Consider the following 24962-nt stretch of genomic DNA (forward strand, 5'->3'; position numbering starts at 1 on the left):
GACGCCCAAGAGATTCAAGCAGAAGAGACAGTAGAGGAACAACCGAAGAAGAAAAACAAGAAAAAGAAGAAGAATCGCAAATCTTCCGCCCTGGACGAAACCGAGCCTGAGCCTGAGCCTGAACCCGAAGCTGAGGCTAAACAGCCCGACCCCAGTCAAGAAGACTCCGCCGAGCCCCCGCTCCTCCAAACAAGCGGTGAGCTGCCATCCGCCGCCCAGCAAAATAATGAGGCTTCCGAGGACGCTATAGCGGAGCCCCTCGCCGATGCCACAGTTAGCGACTCAACCCTGCCGGTGGAGCAGACCGAGGCCAATGATCAGGCACCACATGTGCCCGATCAATCGGCGGTCGAGGCGGCGCCTGAACTAGACCCTGAATCCGAAGCGGGGAGTTCTACACCGACTGGTAAAAAGAGCAAGAAGAACAAGAAGAAGAAGCGACAAAGCCTGTCTGCGACGCCCGACGAGAGCCTAGCACCTGTCGAGCCTCCCCTAGACAATATCGATCCTACGGTTGAGCCCGCGGAAGTACCCGTCGCTGCCGAAGGTTCCGCCCCCACAGAGCCCGAGCAACAAGAAGAGTCAGTCCGAGAGACAGAACCCATCGACGCAACCGAAGCCCCTGTAGAGCAAGCCACTGAAGCTCCTCCCATGACTGCCGCTCAAAGGAAGAAGGCGAAGAAGGAAAAGAAGAAGCAGCAGAAGCAGGCCGAATCCGTTGACATCACGCCAGCGCCCGAATCAGAAGCTGTGGCCGTGCCCGAGGATGCTCCACCAGAAGACCCAGCTCCTGAGGAGCCAAAGTCTCCCGTGGATGAAAAAGTGGATCTTCCGACAAACGAAAACGTAGAGGCAAGCGAAGGGCTTGTGTTGGAGCAATCTAAGGAGGCTCCTTCTGAAGAAGAGAATCCGGCCATTGCAATCGACGAGTCACCGAGCGATTTGCCTCAAGGTGCAACTGCACCTTCTGAGGATGTCGCGCCGGAGACTACGGAGTCTGCAGACACTGCAGACGACCAGCATCACGATGCGACCTTCACTGATGCTGAGCCACAAATTTCTGCTAATGGTGTATCGGAACCTGACACTACTACCACAGAGGAGCAACCTCAGGAGGCGGCTGAGAAGAGCCCTACGGGTGAGATGACTGCAACTGAGACAGAAGCTTCAGCAACTGGAGCCATGGATGCCGTTGATCAAGCGCCTCTAGACAACGAGCCATCAAAGGAAAATGTCGAATCCACCGACGTGCAGGAAGAGCATTCTGAACCCAAGACTGATGAGCCCGTATCTGAAGCGCACCAGGCTGAAGAGGGCCAGACAGGCATGAATGATGGCGCTGAAAATGACGCTTCAATCGAGAAGAATACCGAGGCAGAAACGGCAGCCATTGAAGCTTCAGTATCACAGGATGATGTGCCTTCAACTGTAGAGGCCTCTCAAGAACAGGCTCCAGCGGAACTGCCTGCTAGTCTTGAAACTTCGGAGCAAGGCGCAGTCGAGCATGAAACACCTACTGACGCGGGCCAAGAAGGGCCAGCACAGGAAGGAACTCAGCCTACATCTTCTACAAAATCAAAGAAAGACAAGAAAAAGAAGAAGAAGCGTCAGTCTGCCAGTCTTGATGAGTCCCAGCCTGGGCCCGCGCAAGAGGATGAGAGCAACGAAACCCCAGTCGAGGCAGGCAGCGGGCCTACTGACACTCCTGAGGACGTCAGCAACTCTGCTGTAGCTGAGGACGTCGACCCTTCTGAGAACTCTGTCCCAGAACCGCCAACAGAGGAGACCAGGGACATTGATACTGCGCTCAGTGAGCCGACCGAGCCTACTGAACCTGTCCAAGATCCACAGGAGTCATCGAAGTCCAAGAAGAAGGCGAAGAAGGACAAGAAAAAGAGGAAGTCGGTCTCTTTCGCAGACGCAGAACCGGAATCGCAACCTTCTGAGCCCAGCGATCCTGCGGCCGATGCACTTGGCGCCGGTCAGCAGGATGATGAGCCCGTACCCAAAGACGACACTCATTCTGGGCTGTGCCAAGATTCCCATGATACTGGATGTGGAATGAGTCAGTCTCAAGAGGCTAAAACTGCTTCAGAGCAGCCCGCTGAAGAAACATCTACTGGCGAAACGCATAATTTAGCGGACGAAAGTCAAGCTACTACGACGGATGCCACTGGTCCTGAGGATGCTGTACAGCACTCACCCGAACCTGTGACTGAGGAGAAAAATGAAGATTCGGAGGATCCGGTGACTCTACCATCAAACGAAGTTGATGCCACGGAGACCCCGAAATCTGACTCGGTCGAAGATGCTTCTGTTACTCCCAAGGAATCAGCAGAAGAGAACGAACCAGTCGCAGACATTATGGCCAAAGAAGCAGCAGAGCAACTGCAGCCCGAAGCGAGTCCGGAGACGGATGCGCACCCTTCTGCCCCAGAAGTTGATCCCCAGCCTGTGACCACGACTGCTGAACAGGAGAGTGGCTCCTCTAAGTCCAAGAAGAAAAAGAAGAAGAAGAAGAAAAGCATGACTGCAGAGGCAAACGAAGGTACTGGTGCAGATGATGGCCCAAGCGAGCCAGTTACGCCAATCGAACCCGGTACTCCTGCAGAGCCTGAGCTATCTACCGAGCCTGGAACCCCAATCGAACCTCAAACGCCGCTTGAACCTGAGGCCGCACTTGAACCTGAAACCGTGGTTGAGCCTGATACACCTGTCGACGCTACAGTCCCTGCTCTGCATGAATCCGAGGTAGTCGCTCCACAACCAGAAGATCCCGAGAAGGACGCCCCTCCCATGTCAGCCAAAGCGAGGAAGAAGGCAAAGAAAGACAAGAAACGCCAGTCCAAGAGCCTAGCCGATGCTACGGAGCCTGCTGACGAGACTCGCCATTCGAGCGACACTCCAGTGCCCAGCGAAACGAAGACCGCGGAACAATCGCTCGAAACGGCAAACATACCTGCTGAAGATGACGGTAAAGACAATCAGTCCCACGGCACCGAAAACCACGGCGAGAACGATAAAGATCTGATTTGGACTGATGACATGGTATCTCCGCAGGTAGAGCAAGAGCAAGCGACTTCTTTCGCTCATCCACCCCAACCCGAGCATGAGAAAAGTGAAGACGACCCAGTTTCCGTTCCCTCCGATGAAGTACTCAAACCCGTTGACTTGGATGCCAATAACTTAAGCCAAGATGAACCTTTAGCAATTAGCGAGCCGGAGGAGTCGGGTGATGCGCAGGGAAGATCAGAGACGCGGCCCGCTGAAGATATGGTCAAGCCTGACGATGAAACTGGGCAAACGTCAGTTGGGGAGCAAGGAGAGTCCAGCACCGACCGAAATGTGATCGAAGATGTCTCTAAGGATGTTGTAAAGGAGACAGAGCAGGCGCCGATTATGGAGGACGCTGAGCACGAGGGTGAGCAGCTTGTCAAAAAGGAAGAGTTGCTTAGCGTCAGTCCGGAAAAGGAGTTGGCGGATGAGGCTACGGAGACGCGTGTAGGAGAAGTCATCGAAGCCCCGGATGCCATGCAGCAAGGAGAGTCCATCGAGGGGGTAGTTGCGATGGATGATTATACGACCAATGTACCATCAAAGAAAAAGAGCAAAAAAGAAAAGAAGAAAAAGCGCCAGGCAGAGCAGGCAGCAAGCCAGGAAGAAACCGAACAGGGTACAGCAGTTCAGGGAAACGAGCAAGCAACAGCTACAGATATTCCCGACGAGCTACCCATGGAAACCGCACCTCCCAGTACTGAATCAGGCCCTGACGCATCCCTTATGCCAGCCGAGTCGCCAAAGGACGAGGAGGAGCCAGCAGCACACGATTTTGAAATAGCTGCCCCTGTCGAGAGTCACGGAGAGGAAGCTGAACAGCCAAATGATGTCCCAGTTGAATCAAAGCTTGATACAGGTGATCAGCAGCTGGATAATACAACAACTGTTCAGGTGGAGAAAGACACCCCTGAGGAACATGCTATTCCCGAAGGTGTCACTCCGGAGGCTGCCGAAGAAACCGCAGTAGATGTTGGGGAACCCCTTGCAGAGCCAGTCTCTAAGACGAAGAAAAACAAGAAAAAGAAGAAGAAGGCGTTGAGTCAGGCGAAAGATGAGACTGAGCCTCATGAGGTAACTGAACCGCAGGTCGAGAGCGAAGCAGTGCCGGACAATGAGCTGGTCGGCCAACAGGGAGTGACAGAGGCAACTCTCGAGCAGGCTTTGGAACCCACAGCAGACAAGAACAGCTTGGATGTCGTGCAAGATGACGCAAACTTGAACGACTTTGTTGATGAACCAGCTCCTTCGGGTGACAAGGCTCTCGAGTCAGCCGCAGAAGCACCAAAAGGACCTACACTGGCGTCAGAGCAGTCCCTTCAAGACAACATGGTCAGGGACGAAGACAATACCAACTCATTTGCTGCGGAAGCAACAGAAGCCATTCCGAGTGATGTGACCCAGGAGAAGCCCTTGGAGGAGGCAGTCCTCACTCGTAAAGAATCCAAGAAGAAAAAGAAGAAGGCGAAGAAACAGGCCAGAGATGAGCAAAACAGTCCCACGCTTGCACCGACTGAAGGGGCTGTTACCGGTGACGAGGGTTTGACGTGGACAGATACTCTTGATTCCATCCGTCCTGCCGCCGAAGAACTAAGCAACGCCGTCGAAGAAAACCAATTGACAACTCCCACCTTGCAGGAGGGTGGAGACGAGGAAGAGCACCAGGCCCCACAGGCTGAGGAAGAACCAGTCCGCAGCGCAGAAGAGTTTGATGAGCCCCGAGAGCTGTCTACTGCAGAGAGACAAGATATGGTTGTCCAGCAAGAACCAGAAACGACCAATGCAGAACAGGAGACCGAGACACTAACAGCAAAGCACGACCTTGGGATGTCTGAAGAGTTGTCTGAGAAGTTCCCGGAACGACAGGAGGCACCAGCTCCCCTAACGAAGAAGTTGTCCAAGAAGGAACGCAGACAGGCCAAGCAAAGAGCTGAGCAAGTGCTTGTAGAGTCTGATAGAGGGCAGCAGCCAGATGTTGACGCTGGTGCTTCGGCGGACCAGAACCTGGTCCAGCAGCAAGTGACTGAAGCACCAGACGTGCTGGCTGCTGAACAGGCTACGTTGGACGATGTCTCTCCAGCATTACTCTCTGGGCAAGAAGAGAAGCGTCTGGAAAGCCAAACCCTCAATGTCAAGAACCCAGAAGGTGAGCAACCCCACATAAAGGATGCCACCAGTTTTCCACCACAGGAAACTGAGATCCCGGCTTGGGAGCAACGCGCACAAGATGATGACTCTTGGCCTATAATAGACTGGGAGAAAAGCGAAGTCGATGCTACCGAACGATCACCCGATTCCTCACCCGAAGCTCGTGCTGTCCCGTTCGAGCCAGGCATTGCAGATTTTGACGAGAACGCAATCCCGGAAGGGGTGATCCGACACCCAAGCGCATCAGCCGCGGCAGGGAAAACGACAGTCAGAGCATTTCAGCAAACCCGAGGCGACATACAAGCTCCCTCTGAAGCAACTGCTGTTCCGCCAATTTCACCCTCTACAGCACTCGATGTAGAACCCTCTATCTACGCAAAGACTAGCAGCGAATCCCTCGGTTCGGAGTCGCAGAAGCAAAGCAAGGTTGCCAGCATCTTTCCTCAACTGGAACGGGGGTTTTTTCGTCGACCAGCTCTAGTTGAGCCGTCCGAGTCAGCAAAAGATGGGGCTGAGGAAGAGACTATTGACAAGGAAGCAATTCGCGACAGCGCGATAGTCTTGGAGGCGCCCATTAACACGGCCGACTCCCCGTCTTCGGGGCAGGACGATGCCAAAATTGCTACGGAACCTGCTGAAGCAGCTGAGTCTACACAACTGGAGACTGGATTGCACCCTTCTCCAAACGAGCCTGTGATCGAAGTTGAAGCAGATACTTCGTATAATGTTTCTGTGCTTTCGGACGGACCGGAAGAGAAGTCTAGACAAATTGACATACGGTGGGAAGAACAAAAGGACAAGGAGATTCCCAAGGAAGTTGAAGCCGAAACCGCAGAGCCTAGCCCTTCTTCCCACCACGAGGCTCCACTATACGCCCCGTCTCCCGTGCATGAGCGACAGTCGGTACTCGTTCGGTCAGGATCCCCATCCGGTAAAGAGATTGGACAAGAAACGTCACGCTCTAGCCCAACTTGTGAGCTACGACGTAGCCCGTCAATCCACGGTCGATCTAACCAAACGCGGCGGCCGTGGTCATTGGAGGTCGACCAAAACTCTCAGCCACGTACGCCCTCGCCGCAGCCGACAGGGGTGGATCGAGAGGCAGTCTCCCCGCCGCGGACACCATTGCAAACCATCGAGGAGGATGAGCCAAGGGGTCGAACGGAGAGATCCACCGGTTCAAGAACCGTGGGTCACGGACGCGGCACGCCCCGTCTGGAGATGAAGCCCGAACATGTGCTTCCTCGCCCCGAAACCCCGACCCGGAAGTTTACTGACAATGCGTTGGCCCGTCAGGCCTGGCCAACACCGGATAAAGAAACGCCGTTTGACGATGTCGATGTCAAGAAGCGTAGCCCTGAGGGTCAGCTGGTGGACGGTAGATGGCCGGCTGAGGTGCTCAAGACGCCGGAACAAGACAAGCCAATTCTACGGCCCAGCAGCAGCATCCGAGGAGTCAAGAGCATGCACAACATGACGCCGAACCTCGAGCAGACGCCGACTCCTCGATCGCTGCGACGCAATCATCGCACTGCCAGCGGAGATTTGCGGGCGGCAGCCACCACTCAGGCGCAGGAGAGCGACGACCAATCAGAGCGCAAGCCCCAGCCTCCCGCTTCTTCAGCCTCGGACCTCAACCTCGAGCGCATCGCCTCTTCTTCCTCCTACGACCCCGTCACCGACAAGGGCAAGCGTCCCCTGCGTAATATGACGGACGTTTATGTAAGTACTACTAGTTGAATTTTCATGAATTCTGTGCATTGGTATTTTCGTCGTTATCGAAAGGTCTGGGTTGGCTAACCGATCGTCTGTTTACTACTGTAGGAGGGTTGGGGTGAGACGCCCAGCTCGCCCCGGTCGCCTAGCCGACCGCCCAGCATTCGGCACCGTCGAAGTATGCAACATCTCCAAGAACTCGAGTCTCGTCTCGACCGCCTTATTTCGGAAAATCGTCTTCTCGCCGCCGCTCGTGAGGAAGCTGAAGATAAACTCCGCAAAACCTCCGTCGCCCGACGCAAGAGTGACCATGCCCTCAACAGCCGCGACGCCGATCTGCGGGACAGGGATGCCGAAGTGGAACAATTGAAGAGCTCGCTGGAGTGGTTGCAGAAAGAAGTAGCCCGTCTGACCGAAGAAAATGCCGGGCTCACGACGACGAGCTCCAACCTCACTGCCACTCATGCGCAGGAAGTCCAAGTTATGCAGGAGACGTTCGATCGCCAAGTCGATGCGTTGCGCTCGGAGAACCAACAACTGTCGGCAGAAATGCACGATCGGGTGCGACAAGAAGTGGAGACGGCATTGGCCCAGAAGGATATGGAGCTACGACGGCTACGGGAGGAATTGGAGAATGCTCGCGACAAGGTGAAACAACTACAGCAACAGATCGCGGCAGCCATGCAGGACGACGTCTTGGTCTTCCGCGACGAGGATTATTTCGATGCTGCTTGCCAAAAGCTATGTGGTCATGTACAGCAATGGGTCCTCCGTTTCTCCAAGCATTCCGACCACCGTCGCTGCCGCAAGCTCAGCGATCTGCAGGATGAAAAGATTGCCGACCGGTTCGACAACGCCATCCTGGACGGTTCCGATGTAGACAGCTACCTCGGCGATCGAGTTCGTCGTCGTGATGTATTCATGTCTGTTGTCATGACTATGGTATGGGAGTTTATCTTCACACGATACCTATTCGGCATGGATCGTGAGCAACGACAGAAGCTCAAGTCTCTGGAGAAACAACTAGCCGACATTGGCCCACGCAGTGCTATCCACCGGTGGCGCGCCACTACTCTGACTCTGCTCTCGAAACGGCCAACCTTCTCGAAGCAGCGTGAGAGTGATACTGAAGCTGTCGCCTTGGAGATCTTTGACACTCTGTCACGCCTCCTCCCGCCACCTACCAATGTCGAGGCCCAGCTTCTGGACTCGCTCCGCAAGGTGCTCCGTGTCGCGGTCCACCTGTCGATTGAGATGCGCACCCAGCTGGCAGAATACATTATGCTACCGCCACTGCAGCCCGAGTATGACACCAATGGTGATCTTGCTCGCCAGGTCTACTTCAACGCCTCCTTGATGAATGAGCGCAGTGGAGAGACCACGTCAAATGAAGAGCTGGAAACACAGCAAGCGGTAGTCCGGGTTGTTCTGTTCCCGTTGGTGGTGAAGAAGGGCAATGACCGGGGAGAAGGCGACGATGAGGTGGTCGTCTGCCCGGCCCAAGTGCTCATTGCTAGACCCAACAAGGACAAGAAGGTGGTGAAGATGCTCAGCGGCGACCGCATGTCCCTGGATGCCACGAGATCGGTCCACAGCGTCGCCCCGTCGTCAACCATGGACATGAGCAATGTGATCTGAGGCGTCACACTCAGACCAGAATATGTCTCATAGTCTACTAGGAGACGACGACTGCACAATTTGCTGGGAGTCTGATCCATCCTACTTTGCGGGTTGTTATGGTTTTGTTTATTCTTTCGCGTTGGTTAGCACGGGAGGCGTCAGGACGGATGGATGATGAGAGCCGGAATCCAACCCGGTTCAAAAAAGGTAATGAATAATGCTTGGAAGGCTACTTGGAGCGTTTGCTGTGCTTTCAATTATATCCCCTGTCTGGTTGCTTTGATACTTTTTGTCTATTTTCTGTTTCATAATATTCTCATTTCTTGTCTCATATTGATGATGTCTATGATGATGCCCGATATCTAGAGCTGACGATATGACGGCCTTGATTGCTACTTTGAAGTTATGCCTTTTATTTATTTTATTTTTCCCCATGTTGTTAATGTAACATTGTGGTGTCTAATATGTATGACTGTATGTAGTATGATGACAATGAGACCATTGCAGGCTCTGAAGAACAGACTTCCGTATTTGGCGTTGGGGGGAAGCTAAAAAGCATCGGTGAGCCAGTGATGTCATCACCTGACTGGGCGGGCCTTAAAGCGGTGATTATGGCCGGGCAGGGGGACTGGAGCTCCCGGTTTCCTTGCTTTTTGCCAGGCATTTGGTCTGGAACTCCCTCACTCTTCCATCTTCGCCATCGTTGCTTGTTCTTCGGAACTTCTCTTGACAGCAGAGGTCCTTCATTGGCTTCCCCACCTTTCACCCCCATTCTAGTCTATCCCCATCGTGTACTCTGTACTACACAGTACTTCTTAGGATTTTCCCCCATTTCTCCAGTTGATGGAGCTCAACCCTTACCGTTGGAAGTGCCTCATGTCCCACCACGCCTCGCCCCTCGCTCGCCGATCTCCAATCGCACTGCGCACTGCGCCCCGATGAATTGTCCCTGACCACGCTGAGCCCTACTAGGCTGGCCGACACTGCATACCCGATAACCTTGCGTCTTGGATTGCCTTTTTTTTTATCCTCGTCATCGTTACTCTCATTCTTATCGCAGCAGTCATTCCTCGGTGTCGAAAACCCCCGTGCATGGTGCTGCTAAACCGTATACTATTTACTACTAGCTGCAAACTTATCGCCTTGGGAAGTGGAACCCATTAAGATAAGGAATTGAGGGAACATTTTCCCAAATTTTTGGGCCGATCATCGTGCATGCAGCATCCTCGGCCCCGAGGCCCTCGTTCCAGATCACAATGCAGCCTTCACCGTCAACTCCGCATCAGACCGCTCCCAGCCCGTCCAAACCCTCCCGACACAGTACTCGACGTGCCGGTGACTCCCAGTTAGCAATCACGCGTGGCTACGAAACTCCTGGCTCGGATCGGAAGCAGGACGATGGCGCAGGAAGCAGATCAGGTACCACGGTTAAATCTGCCAAACGGAAAAAACCCCGTCATCGAAAGCGTCGTCATCGCCGTCAGTCCTTTCTCGGCGGCGCTGAGGATCCTCATCCCGCTGCTCCTCATGCCTCGATCCCCGACGCAGGTGAGGATATCAGCATGATGGCTGATCAGACGAAGCCGCAAGCTTCGCTGCCGTTCTATAAACTGGGTAGTAGGGATCTCAGTAGTACGAGTTTGGAGAGTGAAGCTTTGTTGGATCATCGGTATGTTGCTCAGTCATGTTTCTCTTGGTTTGGGATTTAGTTTCATCGGGCTAATTTCTACATAGTCATCAACCGTCGATGAGACCTCGGAGAGATAGTCGTCTCGCCCAATCTTACCGTCCCGGTTCCTCGACCACCCCCTTTCGTCCCGAGTCGGGCTCCCAGACCCTGCCGTCGGCGCATAGATCGTATCGAGTGGATAATGATAGTGGTGGGGAAGAAGAGGAAGTCAATGATCGGACACCGTTGATGCCACCGCCCTCTGGTCATAGTCCTAGCTTGCCTCGGTACGGGGCCGACTTTCGGTCAAGCCCGCTGTCGTTCCACCAGCGACGACCTGCCTCCAGTCGTTCGAGCTCTTCTCGATGCTCGCCTCGTGCCATACCGAGTCCCAAGTTTGGTGAGCAACAAGATCGTGATTATGACATCAACAACCCTCCGTCAATGCCAACGTCGCCCAAGCTCGGGCCTGAGATGAACTATGACGATGCAGTGGTCACCGGGGCGGAGTTCGACTTTTCGCTTGCCAAGTCGATTGACAATCGTATGGAACAACTGGCTCGCTCGCATGATGTGTTGATCGATGTCGATGGAACCAATAATCGACCCGCGCAGTCACCTGGGTCGTCGCCGACGTCACCGCAGATTAACCCTCAGGAGCGTCTCCGTCGTCGTACGACCTTCCCAGCTGAAGAAGATGTCTGCTTCCCAACGGAAGAGGTTTCGGAGATTGCCGAAGAAGACGCACAGAGGGCGGCCAAAGAAGGCCATCGCCGACGGCGGCGGCTTAGGGAATGGCCGGATCTATCCGTCTTGGAGGATTGGAGCCGCCAGGAGAAGGAGGAGCGTTCAGGTGCTTATCGCGCGAAGAAGATCAGTGAGCCTATGCTTGTCGAGGGTCGTCTTCGTCCACAGTACCGACTCTGGCGACGCGAAGAGGAGGAAGCTCCCTACCGATTCACGTACTTCAACGAAGAGTTCCAAAGTACTATTCACGCCCAGACCATCTCGGAGCTATGCCAGCCTGGTGGTAGTTTCCGCGAGCTTTTTATCCCTGATCCGCCAGAGTTAGACATTTCGTCGGATGAAGAGGAGGAAGAGGAGGAGCACCATCAAAGGGAGAGCACAACAGACCACAACAACCATAGCCGTCAGCCCAGCGGCAACGTATCCCGGGTCATGTCGCCGAACGGTAACAGTCACGGCGCGAATGGCAATGGTATCCATAATCCCAACAATCACCAGGGTGTCTATGGGAATCAACGGCACCAGCCTCGAACGTCCATCATCAGTGAGGCTGTCACCGAGGCACGAACATCCGCCGAAGCGTCGCCTCTACGCAAACCGGCACAACCCAAGCCCAAACGGTATGGGCCTCGGCCGACCTTTTGGCTTGATGTTCTGTGCCCGACCGATGCAGAAATGCGAGTGCTCGCCAAATCCTTTGGTATCCATGCCCTGACGACCGAGGATATCATGATGCAAGAGGCGCGCGAGAAAGTCGAGCTGTTCCGGAACTATTACTTTGTCAACTACCGCACCTTTGAGCAAGACCCCAATAGCGAAAACTATCTCGAGCCCGTGAACATGTATGTCGTTGTGTTCCGGGAAGGTGTGCTGTCCTTCCACTTCTCGCAGACGCCCCATCCGGCGAATGTGCGCCGACGAATCCGTCAGTTAATGGATTACCTTATCCTCAGCTCCGACTGGATCTCGTATGCTCTTATTGATGACATCACGGACGTATTTGGCCCCTTGATTCAGGCCATCGAGGACGAGGTCGATGAGATCGACGAGAAGATCATGCAGATGCATGCAGATGAGCGAGGTATGGGGCCCAACAAGGAAGAAGATAATCAGAGCGTGACCACGTCTCTGGCCCCCGGTGAGATGCTGCGGCGCGTGGGCGTGTGCCGCAAGAAGGTGATGGGGATGTACCGCCTTTTGAGCAACAAGGCAGACGTTGTCAAGGGGTTCGCCAAGCGATGCAACGAGCAATGGGAAGTGGCGCCCAAGTCGGAGATTGGTCTCTATCTGGGTGATATCCAAGACCATATCATGACGATGACCAGCAGCTTGACCTACTACGAAACGTACGTCGCGACAACCGCCCCTTTGGAATAATGGTATTTGATTTACTAATTGGACTGCTGTGTTGTAGGCTTCTGTCGCGTGCGCATTCAAACTACCTGGCGCAGATCAACATCCTGATGAACGAGCGGCAGGAACAAACAGCCGATGTGCTGGGGAAGTTGACGGTGCTGGGAACGATCGTCCTGCCGCTGAATATTATCTGTGGTATGTGGGGGATGAATGTCAAGGTGCCTGGTCAGGATGTGGATAGTTTGTCGTGGTTTTGGTCGAGTAAGTCTCTCCCTCCCTCTCTTCTACATTGGATGAGGATGTCGTGGCTAATGGAGTTACTCTTCAGTTACTGCGGGGCTAGTTCTGTTCGCCATTGCGTCGTTCTACATTGCGAAACGAGTTTATAAGATTGTCTAGTCTAGTTTAGAGGATGATCTGGGTAGAAGGTTGGCTCTGGTTTGCTGGGTTCCAATTCAATTTCCTATTTAGTTGCTCTTTTGGCTATTGCACTGGGGTTGCATTGAAGAGGTATGGCGTGATGAGAGTTTATTTGCAATACCTTTGGGTTCTGGCTACAGCTTCTTTCCTTTCCATCTATCTGAGTGTATAATAATTATGGCTAGGATGATAGAGGTTATGGTATATAGCATGTGAAAGGGGGGAATGTAACCCCCCTTCCCCTTGAAATATTCTAAGATATCTGGTAAAAAGCTTAAACAGAGTTTTTCTGGTTATTAGCACAAACCTGCTGGGAAGAAGTTCTTTCCGCGTCTCGAATGTGTTTCTCCGGGGGGTGAGATGAAGTCATGATGATCCTCCCGGTCGGAGGGATGTTCCGTATTGGTTCCGTATTGTCCCATATGGTCGGGGAAAAGGTGGTGTGGCAGCAGGTAAAGTTACCAAACTGCGATGTCACTGCAGGTATTGATTACCTTCAGGCTCATGATGGCGTGGATTCCTGAGGAATCCCGTTTGGAAGGGGATTGTTTTATTCTTAGCTTGAAACTCGAAACAAAAACATCCTTAACTACTACATACTACTTCCTCTCATCTCATCTCATCTCATCTCCCGTCTTTTACCCCCTCCTCACGTCATTTTCCCCCCTCTTTCTGTCCTCTGTTTAGTTTATCTTCCTTTCACAATCTACCTGCTGGTCGGCTACTCTACCTCCACCAGCTAGCTGAAAGAAAGAAAGAAGGAAGGAAGGAAGGAAAGAGAAGAAAACAGGTCCACTTCACTGCTTGTTGACTCCCACGCTAGACACCTTTTTTTCCTTCCCGTTCCTTGACGTGGGCGGCTATCATTGGGTCTCGCCGTCCCCTCTCCCCTTGACTGGCCCGATCGGGGTCCTCCTCTTTCTTCTTAGTACTAGATACTACTGCCTCTCTCTCTCTCTCTCTCTGTGTGTGTGTGTACGCACGCAGGCGACGACTGGAACTATCTAGTGACTTACTTACTAGACTTACCTAAGTAAGTCAGTGCAATCGTCGCTATCTACTAGCTATCTAGACTAGTACTTTCGGCCTATCTCCCGTGCTGCAACTTTCTGGGTGCCCCGGTTACTGGCGAAAAACTGGGTCAGCTTCTCTCGGGTACCGGCTTAGTGCTATCACTACCAAGTACCAAGCAGCTAGCTGGATACACTACACTACACACTACACACTACTACTATTCTCTTGCTGCTGGTGCTGGTGCTGGTGCTGGTTCCTTGATGGCTGGATGGTTGGTTGGCGGTGCTACTAGTACTGCTGACTGCCTGTGTCTGACAGTTTCCGCTGTCGAAAGTTTCTGACTTCGCAATCGATTCCTTGCGTCTGACAGCCTGTCGAAACCTGGCTTGTCCATCCGCCATTCCCTCCTGCCAGCTGCCAATAGACATCATCAAACCCTCTCTGGACTCCCCTCCATCCCTCCCTCCCTCCCTCTTCACCTCCACCATCCACAACCGTCCGCCTCCCGCAAGCCTCGTTCCGGCCATACCTGCAGTTGGCCACCTGGATCGACACCGTTCTCTCGTCCTTCCCGTGAGCTAACGCGCTTGGAGCCTTGTTCTAGACGTTCCATCTCACCGTCTTCTGATCGAGTTATGTGCACGGTTGCGCCCGCGTTGACGGCTTCGGTCTACTTGGATTATTACTTGGTTTCCTGAAAAAAGGGCCCGGGCTAGGAAAACAACAACAACAACAACAACAACAACAACAACAACAACAACAACACAATATCCTCCGCTGGGGTGGGCTGCACCATACATTCACCACACACGCACACACATACACCCCCCCTAGTTCTTGCATCCCTCTCTACAAACCTTTCCCCTCCTCCTCGCAGGGTTGATATACTTTTCCCTCCATCTGGTAATTCTCAAGACCATCAGCAGCATGTGGCTGTCGTCCATTCGTCCTCTCATTCGGTTGACTGTGTAACGTGGTTTGGTACGACAGACAGGATACCGCTGTCCTGAATTCCCAACGCGGCGACCACTTAGCTTTCGCCGTTTTTTCCTCTCGAGCACCCCCGAATCTCCTGACACCCAGTGCTTTTATTTTTTTTGTTGTCTCTTTTTTTTGGGGCCCTCCTCCCCCTTCCGTCCGTCCTGGGGTCTCCTGCCGGCTGGTGGCTCACCGATACTTCATTATTGGGATTTACTTTTCCTTTTTCTTCCTTTTTTTCTTACCCTTTTTTTTTCTCCCATCCTCCCCTGTCCGGACCTTTGTTCCGGTTCCCTCTCGGACTTCGTGATTTCTACCGGTCTTGTCAGAAAGCTCTGACTCGCCAGAGATCATGGCGGCGGAGTCCGGGAGGTCACCTTATCCCAATGGGACCTCTGGTGGATCTCGTATGGCCCACGGAGATGAGGCTGCCTTGTCTGCACAACGCCGATCTGCCAGTGAAAGTGACATGATAGAAGTGCCACGTTCAACCTTTCGATCCCAAGCCCAGGGCTCCGCCGCGTCACAGCTGCCTAAGTTCTCGCATGCGGTTCCTGGCGTCTCCGCCTCAACGTCTACCACCAACTCGACTATATCCTCCCGCGAGTCCTCCCCCGTCCGCTCCTCTCGTCCGCGCAAGACCAGTGCAACCCCCCGTCACACTTCCTCTCGATCTCGCAAAGGCAGCATCGATCGCAGTCCCAATCGTTCCATTACAACAACGAATACTGGTTCTGGCACGCTCCCCTCCGCCACGGTCGTACAACGAGCGCTGTCCCAGAACAGCAGACCTCCCGTCCTCAGCCCACCCCCCAATGCCGAAACGTTCTCCGATGTGCCCGATCCGGACAAGTCCACCATGCCATTATGGGCCACAACGCGGCGGTCGGAACCACAAGAGCCTACTCCTCCGAATACCTCGATCAAACGGTCGGTGCCAGATGACTTTGCGACAAAGCCAGACCGGAGTGCTCCCCGTGCCGTACATAGGGGCCAGGGGTCGGCTCTGGAAACCGTCCAGGAGATGGCTAGCGATCAGTCCACGCCCTCGACCGATACGGTCATGAACCGACCCCTGACTGAAGAGTCTCAGTTACAAAAGATCGATGAATCGGACGCCACCCCCAAGGCGTCGCGGTTCCACAATGAGAGTGGCAGCGATAGTGGAGGGAACAAGAGCTCCGAGCCAATGGAGGGTCATCGCCGTCATTCTGCTTCGAAGACCCGGGGCACCAATGCTCTTCTTTCCAAGCAGTCCTCGACATCTTTGAGCGGCGGTCCTCGTGCCAAACCAGCGGATGGGTCTGTCCGGAACATGATTGTCGAGACGGAGACCGTCAGCTCCATTCCCCAGGTATCCCTCGCTGTGGCTACCGGGGACCGGGGTAATACTGGCCGAGTGGATCCTTCGGGCACTCTTCGCATGAAAGGTAGCCAGGAGACAATCCGGGCCAAGAGAGAAAAGAAGCGGGTGCGCAAACCGGCGACCTTGGCCAGCGGCGCTGCATCCTCCAAAGCGGACATTTTCGAAGCTAAGGTGGCCAGCGCCGTTGACGAGGCCGATGTGTCCGACTCGGACGAAACCTTTGTGTACGAGTCCAACCCTCCTGACCCATATCCTGTGCGGCAAAACAGATACCATTCCCGGACCCCCAGTGCCACCTCCATGGCCAGCCAGGTGGATCAGCTGTCTGCGGTTCGCAGTCGGCCGGGAATCCGGGATGGCAACCACAGCGTGACCGGCAAACGCAGCATGAAGTTTACGAATAATACGTTTGCTACCGGGCCGGACGACCCTGGCGAGGAGAGTGCCCGAAGCCACTCCCGAGTCGATAACGGCGGCACCCACACGCCCCGGCACCATCACATCGGGCGTTACGGACGCAACAATAACCTCTATCCGTCCTTGTTCGATCACGAGTCACCGTTCCCTCAGCCTCAGACGCACCTCAAGTCGCCCCGGCATTTTATCGGCGGTGGGTACCGGCAGTCCCGGCATCCGGGGTCTCGCGCTGGACCTAACTACCGCACGATCAGCGGGACCAAAAAGTCGAATGATGGCTACGGGTATGATTTTGATGCCGAAGGGGCGGATGACGAGCGGACGCCGCTGGTAGGGTCCCCCCGAGTGACACGCAGCCGTCATGGCGCTGGACGACGGCCCAATAGTGCCAGCCTACGCCAGATGGAATACATGCAACAGCGGCAACGCGGGTACTTTTCGCGGTACGGTGCATGTGTCATCATCAGTCTGTTACTTTTCTTGCTCGTCGGGGGCGTGACGTCGTTCGTGGTGGCCTCCACGAAGGCTCTTGTGGATGTGGAGATCCTGGACATCCAAAACGTTCTTGCTTCCGAGCAAGAGATTATGTTGGATCTCAATGTACAAGCCGTCAATCCGAACCTGTTCCCCGTGTCCATTGACGATATGGACATGAACATCTTCGCTAAGAGTCGATTCGTCGGAACCGACGAGCTTTGGCGCAAGCTCAGCACCGACTCGAGTCCCGTCCCCAGAGTGGAGAACAGCCGGAAACGGGCCGAGATGGCTCTCATCGCTCGCTGCGCTGGCGATGCGAGTTGCCTGTTCAACAGCACCCTATCGCTGCACGGCAAGAAGACCAAGGGCGGCGTGGACAAGGGCACAGATCCCATCGAATCTGATCCGGCGGGCGATCCTCAGACTATGTTGCTCGGTCGGGTGTTCCGATTTGATTCCCCTCTGTCTTTCGAGCCGTCGCCATGGAATTATGTTCCTACGGCGTCCAAAGGACAAATTCGGCTTGCCCGTCCGGGCAACAAGACGGAAGAAGGCGGCACAGAGCGATGGGAGCGGGTGCTCCAGCATGAATTCGAACTAATCGTCCGCGGTGTGGTCAAATATCAACTTCCACTAAGTTCCCGTCTCCACTCAGCATCCGTCAGTTCTAGCATTAAGGTAATCCCTAATGAGGACGATGACACGGATGGGGGTGGCAAGCATCCGCCGGACAACAAGACCGTCAGTATCTCTGGGACCAAGTATTATCGCCGAGTCCGACTCGCCCGAACCGAAGACGTCGATATGTCGGCGGTCGAGGCGTTGAAGAAGACCTTTCGGTCCCTCAAGCGAGCATTTACGGCGTGAAATTGGTTTTTCCGTAGCTGTCAGTCATGATCGCGTGGCTTCGCATTACTCAGTTGTGTCTCCTTCCGATACCTTATCGTGCTGGGCTCTCGTCTAGACGGTCTTTACCTCCCTGTATTTTGCGGAAGGTTAATTTATCCTGGATAAGGACTGAATGACCGGGGTGACCCTTACATATGGGGTTGGCCCTCAACCGGAGCAAGGGCTACTCCCCCCTTGTGCCACTCAACATGGCGTATGACAGTACGCTATTGCGATAACGTGTTTCCTTTGTTGGAGCTTTCATTTTATCAAACCTAGCGATTGGTCTATTTCTCAACTGATGTGTAACGACCTGATATTTTTCATCATGAAAAGAAAACGGCAGCAAAAGCATGGAGAACGGCACGGTTTTTTTTCATCTTTTATTTATTACAATAAAGGAAAAGAACGTTATGTATGCATCAGCACGGCGCTCTATACAGCTTTTTTTTATTTTCATTCTCTGGGGGTTTGTTTTTTTAATTGTTTCTTATTTTTACTTGTTTTTCTTCTTGTGTTGCTTGCTTCAAACTTGCGTGGTTGGTTCCTGGCTGGGAGCGTTGTGTGTTTGACTGGAGGGGAGGGAGCATCGGTGACGGGTGCACACGTCGTTCTCTCTTGCTTTTGCTTCTGCATGGGGTTGTGAAACTTCCTAACCATGCGTTTTTTGTATCTATGTATGTGTGTACATAATATTCTATGTGAGGTGCTTGACTGTGCCACATTTGAAGAAAGTTAATTGCATGGTATGGTGGATAGATAGGGGTAGGGGTACATAGACTTAGGAGAATAGGGGGAAGTGCATGGATATACATAATATGATTGATGGATGGATGTAATACTTTTCAGCTGATGGCTGATTGACTTCATTAGAAACTCTACAGATACCGAGGTGATGGATTCCGTAGTTTTCTTTCATGTTTCGGGGACACACTGGATAATCTTGGTGATTTCAGTCAATTTTTTTTCTGATTTCTCTCGAAAGATACTAAAGGTATATACACTGAAATGACTAGATACCGAAGGCTAATACTACAAGACAACTAAGAAAAGAACCAGATAGAACATGAAGACAGACAACTCTATCTAATTATGGAGAACTATCCTAGTACCAACTACCTAGCCAGTACCCAGCCAGATGTAAATCAGGTACTCGCAGTCTAATCCTAGAGAGTGACAAGCTTTTTATTTGGATAACTACGTAGTATGTGAATCATGTTTTGCACTCCTTATTATAAAAGGGTGATGGATACCCATGAATATTAACTCCCAGTCACTAAATTCAGTTCACGTCGAAGGTTTTCATAACCATTGATTGCCATAGTTGCATTAGAAAAATGGATATTTGCTTATTATTCCTAACATGACAGATACGAGAAAACGAAACCAAAAAAAATAAAATAAAATAAAATAAACGAGGAACCGAAGTAACGAAGTAACTCCGAATCTTGCATAATGCATATCTTAGTATAGTATACATATGTTCTTCACTCTTTTGAAATCCCGAACCCCGAATAAACCCGGAACCCAGGGGGAGGTGGGGGGGCGCTGCCCCCCACATTCCGAACCTCAAAAAAATAATAATAATAAATAAAAATAAATAAATACCGTACATGAGACAGGCCATAACTTACTGTATGTAGTATGTAAAGAAGTGAGAAAAGTGGAAAGAGACGTATATGATGATGATGATGATGATGATGATGGGGTGGGGGGGGAGAAAGGGTATGAATCAAGTATGCAAGGTTAATAATGCTTAACCTGTAAATACTAGTAGTGGATCACTTGATTCAATTTGAGTATGGTTGTTTGGAGTGCTAGTTAAAGCAAGGATAGAAGAAATTTGGCTGAGGTATTTTATTTTATTTTTAGTTTTGTTCCTGATATTCTGTAGGCAACTTGGCTTTAATCTCAAGTATACTTTCTTTACTTGACGTAGATGAAAGTACTCTAATGCACAGGTACAGAAGCAGTAGGCTACTAAGTAGGTAAGAACGAAAAAAAGGCAGCGGAGGATGAAGGAATAAACGAGAAGCGAACAAGGATATAATATCCTCACCAATAGGATGATCCCAATGCAAGATAAACCGAAGGATTCTTGTTCTGGTGGTTGCCTAGTTGTCTCTTCTGGCTGCCTTGGATGGAACTGGCTTACTACTACTTACTGACTGACTGACTGACTGTGCTTGTGACCGAGGATAATGCATACTGCAAGATACATCCAATGCGAACACTCCAAGAATGACAGCTGTTCTCTTCACAGTGGGTCACAGTGAGGGAGGGAATACAGTTAACTTGACCTGTCGGTTGGATTGGTTCATGTATCGTCCGGCTCTTGGGGTTGCAGATCTGCACATGTTAGGTTACGCCCGGCATTTCCCTTTCCTGGAAGACGCATCCTCGTCCAAGGCAGGCACGCAGAGATCGGCATTTGAACTGGGAAATCTCCCTCAACGGGACGATCTATCAAATCTGCGAGATCGTTCGGCCGAATGCCGGCGTTATCAATTTCATTCTGCATAGACGAAGCCACATTGACCAGAGGGAAGCATTTGGTAGATACATGAGGCCGTTAAAGCGTAATATTCTCGTTTAAACAGACGTGTCAAATCAGATCATTCATCATCATTACTTCGTTCGTCAAGCAGAAGCGGCATAAACAGTGGGAAAAAAAGAAAGGTGACAATAAACACCATGATTACGCAAAGACTCGGTTAAATCCCCTCATGAGCTGCTCAAGCCGACCTGCCAGCGGATCATCGTCGGGCTGTGGCAGAAGCCGACCATGCGAGTCAAACCGGTCTGGCAGATCAATCGTCGAATCAGAATCTGACTCTGTCGCATTATCCTGCTGGCCCTGTGACCCAGAGCGAGCATCACTACGTTTGTATGAAGAGTACGGCTCCGACGAAGAGTGTCGACGAGCCCGAGGGCGGTTGCGACGGCTCCCATGTATTGACCCAATAGTAGAATCGCTGTCATCCGTCTCGTATCCGAGATCATTCTGCTTTTCATGCTCTGATTGGATATCAAATACAACTGACTTTGGCCCCGGAGGCTGGCTGGCAGCGCGTGATCGGCGCCTCCTCGCACGGGGAGTTCTCAGCGGCGACTGGACGTCTATACCTAAATAACACTGTCAGTAATAGCCCAACTGGCGGCAGACTTCCTGAACCCACCATCGAATGCGCGGTCTTGGACAGTGGGCTGGGGATAGTTCGATGCACTCACATTCTCGTCTGCCCTGCGGGGCCGCGGAGCGTAAGGGTTTGGGCCAGGGCCAGAGGGATATTCGTACGACTGGGGTGGCACCGGGCCAGGAGGGTGTGGATAGTCAGCCGGGCTGTAAGGTGCCGGTTCTGGGCGTGGGCCTGTCGCTGGAGGGGGCGGAAAGTAGTTGCCGTTTGGATAATACTGGTGATCATCAACTGGCCGAGGCGCTGCTGCAGGTGTGGCCGGATAGGGCAATGGAGTTTTATACGGGTTGTCATATGGCTCACGGCGTGCATCCTCATCGGATTCTAGCAGACAATCGTCAGCTTGGAATGCCAAGTTTTTTACCGCAGATCACCAAGGCTTACCCGGCCTATCTCTGTCCCTATCCGCTTTCTTGCGTTCGTTTCTCTGTGAAAGCTTGTGGGCCGCATACCCAACTCCCGTGGCGGCTAAAGCAGCTTCGGCAATTTCGCGGGAACGGCTGCGATGCTTGCCGTGACGGCTTCGACGCCTGCGGCGGCTGCCTCCATCGGAATCAGACGAGTCGCTACTGTATCGAACGCCCCGGCTGCGGCTGCGACTGCGACTGAGACTGCGTGTTCGATGCCTGGAGGAGCCGAACCCCGCAGCACCGCTGGCTACAGGATCAGAAGCGTCGGAATAATATCCATGCGGGCTCACTGGCCTACCATAGTAGTTAGGAGGTATGCTGCCATGGACTGGATGATCGCCGTATTCAATCAAACCAGGTGAGTCCCTCGTTGGATCAGGGTACACCTCCGACGGGGCACGGCTCCGCGACCTCGACCGTCGACGTTCCCGACGTCGTGACTCCTCCTCTTCTTTCTTTTCCTTATTCTTCTCGTAGAGACCCGTTGCCGCTGCCGTTCCGAGTCCAGCTGCTACCACGGGGAGGGCCTTCCGGATAGCACTGTGTGATCGAGACTCGCGTCTGCGAGAGCGGGAACGGCTGCGTGCCTTCTCCACCAGCCCCGCTACAGCCGCTCCAGCCAGGCCAGCCTCTGCCATATGTTTCCTGCGTTGCGACTGGCTGCGTGTCTCTTCATGGCTATCCTTTAGCGATCTGCGCGAGCTCGAGGCGCGGCGATGGCGTGAGCGGCTTCGTCGGTCTTTGTTTGAATTTGACTTACTCCGCGCCAACGCCACGGCTCCGGCAATGGCAGCAGCGCCTAGGCCAAGTTCCGCAAGATGTCTGGCGCGTGAGTGGGAGTGTGAACGGCTGCGGCTGCGACGGCTATGGCTATGGCGGTGGTGATGATGGTGATGGTGATGGCGCGAGTGAGAGCTTCTGCCATCATCAATCGAATGGGAGCGATGTCGGCTTTTGCTGCGGTAGTGGTCTCTAACGCGCGAAACTGCCTCTGCCGCAACAGCCCCCAGAGCACCCGCGCCGACATCCCTGCCCAGGCGGCCCACACCATCCGACACTTCTTCCCCTTCTTTTTTGCGGTGATTGCGAAGCAGTTCTGCGGCACCGACACCCGCTAGCGCACCCTCGGCCAGATGTCGCCGATGATGGGGGCTATCATCGTATTCTCGAACTTCTTTACGGATGTAAACCATGCTGTCGTCACTGCTATACGCCTCCTGGTCATCTCGATGGCGGGCAGCCTGAGAGATGGAGTCACTAGGGCTTAGTTCCCGTCGAGAACGGCGGTCATCATCGTATTCTCGAACACGGCGATGGTAGTAATAACCTCCGGGCTCTCTGTCTACTTCAGAGCGGCGAACGATTTCGTAGTCGGACTCCCTCGGATTGACGTAGACCGGACCTCGGGCTTCAAGAAAGATTACCGGCTGAGCTTCACGAATGACAATGGGGGCGGGATATCTGCGGATGCGTTCGGGCGCATAGTACTCACGTTCGTAATAGTCTCTTTCGGAGCGATAGTCATATGGGCGCGAGTCATAATCAACTTCACGCTCGTAGCGCTGCACGGTAAGAGGTTCTTCACGATCGACCGTGCGCCGAATCACCACCTCTCTATCACCAGGGTCCTCGCGGCGATAGAAAAAGTCGCGCTCACGTTCGTCTTCGGAGGGTATGACGTAACGCTTGATAGAGACGGTGGAAGAACGGGGCTCGTCCCACTCCCGCTCACGGTCTCGTTCTTTGTAGATGTACGTCGACATGAAGGGGGTGATTAACAATCTTCAAAACTGGGAGGTATAATTTTACTTGGATGAAATAACGGAAGAAGGGTCACTCAAGGAGGGGAAAAGGGGCAAGGTTTAGTAGAAGGGAGAGGAAGATGGAAGATTTGAAAGATGGGAAGCGAGGCTGCAGGGAAGTGGGGTATTAGCAAGGCTGACGAAATGGCCGGGCGGGCAACACTGACTGACGCAGGAGGTTGATGGTTCTGTGTAAATTATCAGGGATCCCAGGGTGAAACAAGAGACGCCCGACGATAGGACAGTGAAGCAGGCGAAGCGCGCGGATGGTCAAAGAATCGAACAGTGGCTGAGCGAAGAGCAGTAATGCTAGTGGTGTTGTAATAGGGATTGGTTGGTGTGAGGAGGGGTAAAATAGACGGGACAGCAAGTGGCACTTGGTAAAGTGTCTAGACGCGGATCCTTAGTAGCAGTCTAGTAGTCTAGTCTGGTTTCTTTCTATCTCCAGGAACTGAGTGAGATGGCTTCAATTTGAAATCAGAGAGATCTTCTAATTTCTAATCCCAGCGATGGCAAGAATGGAAGGGAAGATGACGAAGATGATGGAGAGGGAATGGAATGGAACTGGAATTGGATTGAATTGGATTGATTTGACCCAAACAAGAAATTGATCGGCCACGTGAAGGCGAGACCTCGTGATGGCCCAATTAGGAAGTATCCCTGATACTGTAGAACTCGAGTTTCTTGTTCTCTCACTCCTTCTCTCTCTCTCTCTCTGACTCTTCCGCATCAACCCATCCTTACCAATCCGAATGATTCACTTCTTTGCAGTGTACACAGAGTCCTTCTTGGCCTGCTTGGGGTGACAGTCATGAGGTCCTTCCCGGAATTCCAAACGCACAAAGATTGAACGAGGCTGACATTGCGCCCGATGCTAACTAATTAGTGAATTATTTACCATCGGCTTCTACATAGTCTGTATCCCTCCGACTCTGTCCATTCGGCACCCATGGCCCGCTTAATTCCATAACTAAGCCCTCAGCATTGAACAAGATACCCATGTTGTTGACTTGTACTTGATCCAGTTGTTCCTGGTGGCCGGTTCCACGGATCCTGGTGGGTTGGGCGTGTCGAAAAACCATGGAAGCATGCCGCCTGTCAATCAGTGGACCAGAAATGCATTTATTTCTTTTCCACAGCTTGCTTCGAAATTTCTATGCAAGTGTCTAGCCATGTGTAACTCGGACTTGCAAGACCCTTTCGGACTTCGAAAATGAGCGGAACTGAATTCCGAATAGCCGCGGTGGCGCTTTCACATTTGACTTCTGATCTGCCTCTTTTCCTTTGCCCGATGTTTACTTTTCCCCCAGGCAAACTTTCTTTGATTTGCCCCTAGTCCCCCCTTCCGACATGCTCCCCATCAGGGATTGACGTCCACTTTCCTGTCACTTCGGAGATCCCCAGACTGTGCACCGCAGTTGCTACCTCTCGCAGTTAATTTCCTTCACAAGAAATTGACTAGCCAAGGCCAAAGTGGTCTGCTGGGTCTGCACTTTCCTCGTATCGTCTCATTCTCTATGGAGTCTGATTTCTCACTAATGTTAGGCGAACCTCCGACCCGTGGGTCATAATTCGCCACGCGAACAGCTAGAGCCACCCACACTTCTGGATATTCTTTGCCCGAGTTCAGTCCGTATGCATCGGACTATTGGATGCTACGAAAATCCCGCTGGTATCACTTAC

The 24962-nt window shown here is 52.8% G+C and overlaps 4 protein-coding genes across 4 annotated transcripts; 3 read left to right on the forward strand and 1 right to left on the reverse strand.

Moving 5' to 3' along the window:
• The first annotated feature begins 2144 nt into the window (after nucleotides 1–2144).
• On the forward strand, nucleotides 2145–9056 carry BO85DRAFT_454510 (uncharacterized protein). Its single transcript, XM_025661301.1, has 3 exons — nucleotides 2145–5200; nucleotides 5306–6924; nucleotides 7027–9056. The coding sequence occupies exons 1-3, from the start codon at nucleotides 2365–2367 to the stop codon at nucleotides 8554–8556; spliced, it is 5985 nt and encodes a 1994-aa protein (XP_025509760.1). The 5' UTR covers nucleotides 2145–2364; the 3' UTR covers nucleotides 8557–9056.
• A 587-nt stretch (nucleotides 9057–9643) lies between these two features.
• BO85DRAFT_216897 (cora family metal ion transporter) lies at nucleotides 9644–12955 on the forward strand. The gene is made up of 4 exons (XM_025654650.1): nucleotides 9644–10207; nucleotides 10273–12300; nucleotides 12369–12571; nucleotides 12639–12955. Exons 1-4 carry the CDS (start codon nucleotides 9795–9797, stop codon nucleotides 12707–12709), a joined length of 2715 nt encoding a protein of 904 aa, XP_025509761.1. The 5' UTR covers nucleotides 9644–9794; the 3' UTR covers nucleotides 12710–12955.
• A 1717-nt stretch (nucleotides 12956–14672) lies between these two features.
• Nucleotides 14673–18072, forward strand: BO85DRAFT_216904 (putative phospholipid metabolism enzyme regulator). The gene has a single exon (XM_025654651.1). The coding sequence runs from the start codon at nucleotides 15075–15077 to the stop codon at nucleotides 17847–17849; it is 2775 nt and encodes a 924-aa protein (XP_025509762.1). The 5' UTR covers nucleotides 14673–15074; the 3' UTR covers nucleotides 17850–18072.
• A 2408-nt stretch (nucleotides 18073–20480) lies between these two features.
• On the reverse strand, nucleotides 20481–23527 carry BO85DRAFT_216938 (DUF3824 domain-containing protein). The gene is made up of 4 exons (XM_025654652.1): nucleotides 23447–23527; nucleotides 21452–23388; nucleotides 21050–21391; nucleotides 20481–20996 (listed from the first exon to the last, which is right to left on the reverse strand). Exons 2-4 carry the CDS (start codon nucleotides 23238–23240, stop codon nucleotides 20569–20571), a joined length of 2559 nt encoding a protein of 852 aa, XP_025509763.1. The 5' UTR covers nucleotides 23241–23388; nucleotides 23447–23527; the 3' UTR covers nucleotides 20481–20568.
• Between the last annotated feature and the right edge of the window lie 1435 nt (nucleotides 23528–24962).

The sequence above is a fragment of the Aspergillus piperis genome, assembly GCF_003184755.1.
Source record: "Aspergillus piperis CBS 112811 unplaced genomic scaffold BO85scaffold_39, whole genome shotgun sequence".
In the NCBI taxonomy this organism is placed as follows: Eukaryota; Fungi; Ascomycota; class Eurotiomycetes; order Eurotiales; family Aspergillaceae; genus Aspergillus; species Aspergillus piperis.

Coding starts and splice junctions, on each gene's coding strand:
- BO85DRAFT_216904 (XM_025654651.1), top strand. CDS start 15,075: ATGGCGGCGGAGTCCGGGAGGTCACCTTATCCCAATGGGACCTCTGGT.
- BO85DRAFT_216897 (XM_025654650.1), top strand. CDS start 9,795: ATGCAGCCTTCACCGTCAACTCCGCATCAGACCGCTCCCAGCCCGTCC. Junction 12,301..12,368: donor AGCTTGACCTACTACGAAAC/GTACGTCGCGAC, acceptor GCTGTGTTGTAG/GCTTCTGTCGCGTGCGCATT. Junction 12,572..12,638: donor TTTGTCGTGGTTTTGGTCGA/GTAAGTCTCTCC, acceptor GTTACTCTTCAG/TTACTGCGGGGCTAGTTCTG.
- BO85DRAFT_454510 (XM_025661301.1), top strand. CDS start 2,365: ATGGCCAAAGAAGCAGCAGAGCAACTGCAGCCCGAAGCGAGTCCGGAG. Junction 5,201..5,305: donor CAATGTCAAGAACCCAGAAG/GTGAGCAACCCC, acceptor GGCCTATAATAG/ACTGGGAGAAAAGCGAAGTC. Junction 6,925..7,026: donor GTAATATGACGGACGTTTAT/GTAAGTACTACT, acceptor TTACTACTGTAG/GAGGGTTGGGGTGAGACGCC.
- BO85DRAFT_216938 (XM_025654652.1), bottom strand. CDS start 23,240: ATGTCGACGTACATCTACAAAGAACGAGACCGTGAGCGGGAGTGGGAC. Junction 21,392..21,451: donor TAGGGACAGAGATAGGCCGG/GTAAGCCTTGGT, acceptor ATTGTCTGCTAG/AATCCGATGAGGATGCACGC. Junction 20,997..21,049: donor CCAAGACCGCGCATTCGATG/GTGGGTTCAGGA, acceptor AGTGTTATTTAG/GTATAGACGTCCAGTCGCCG.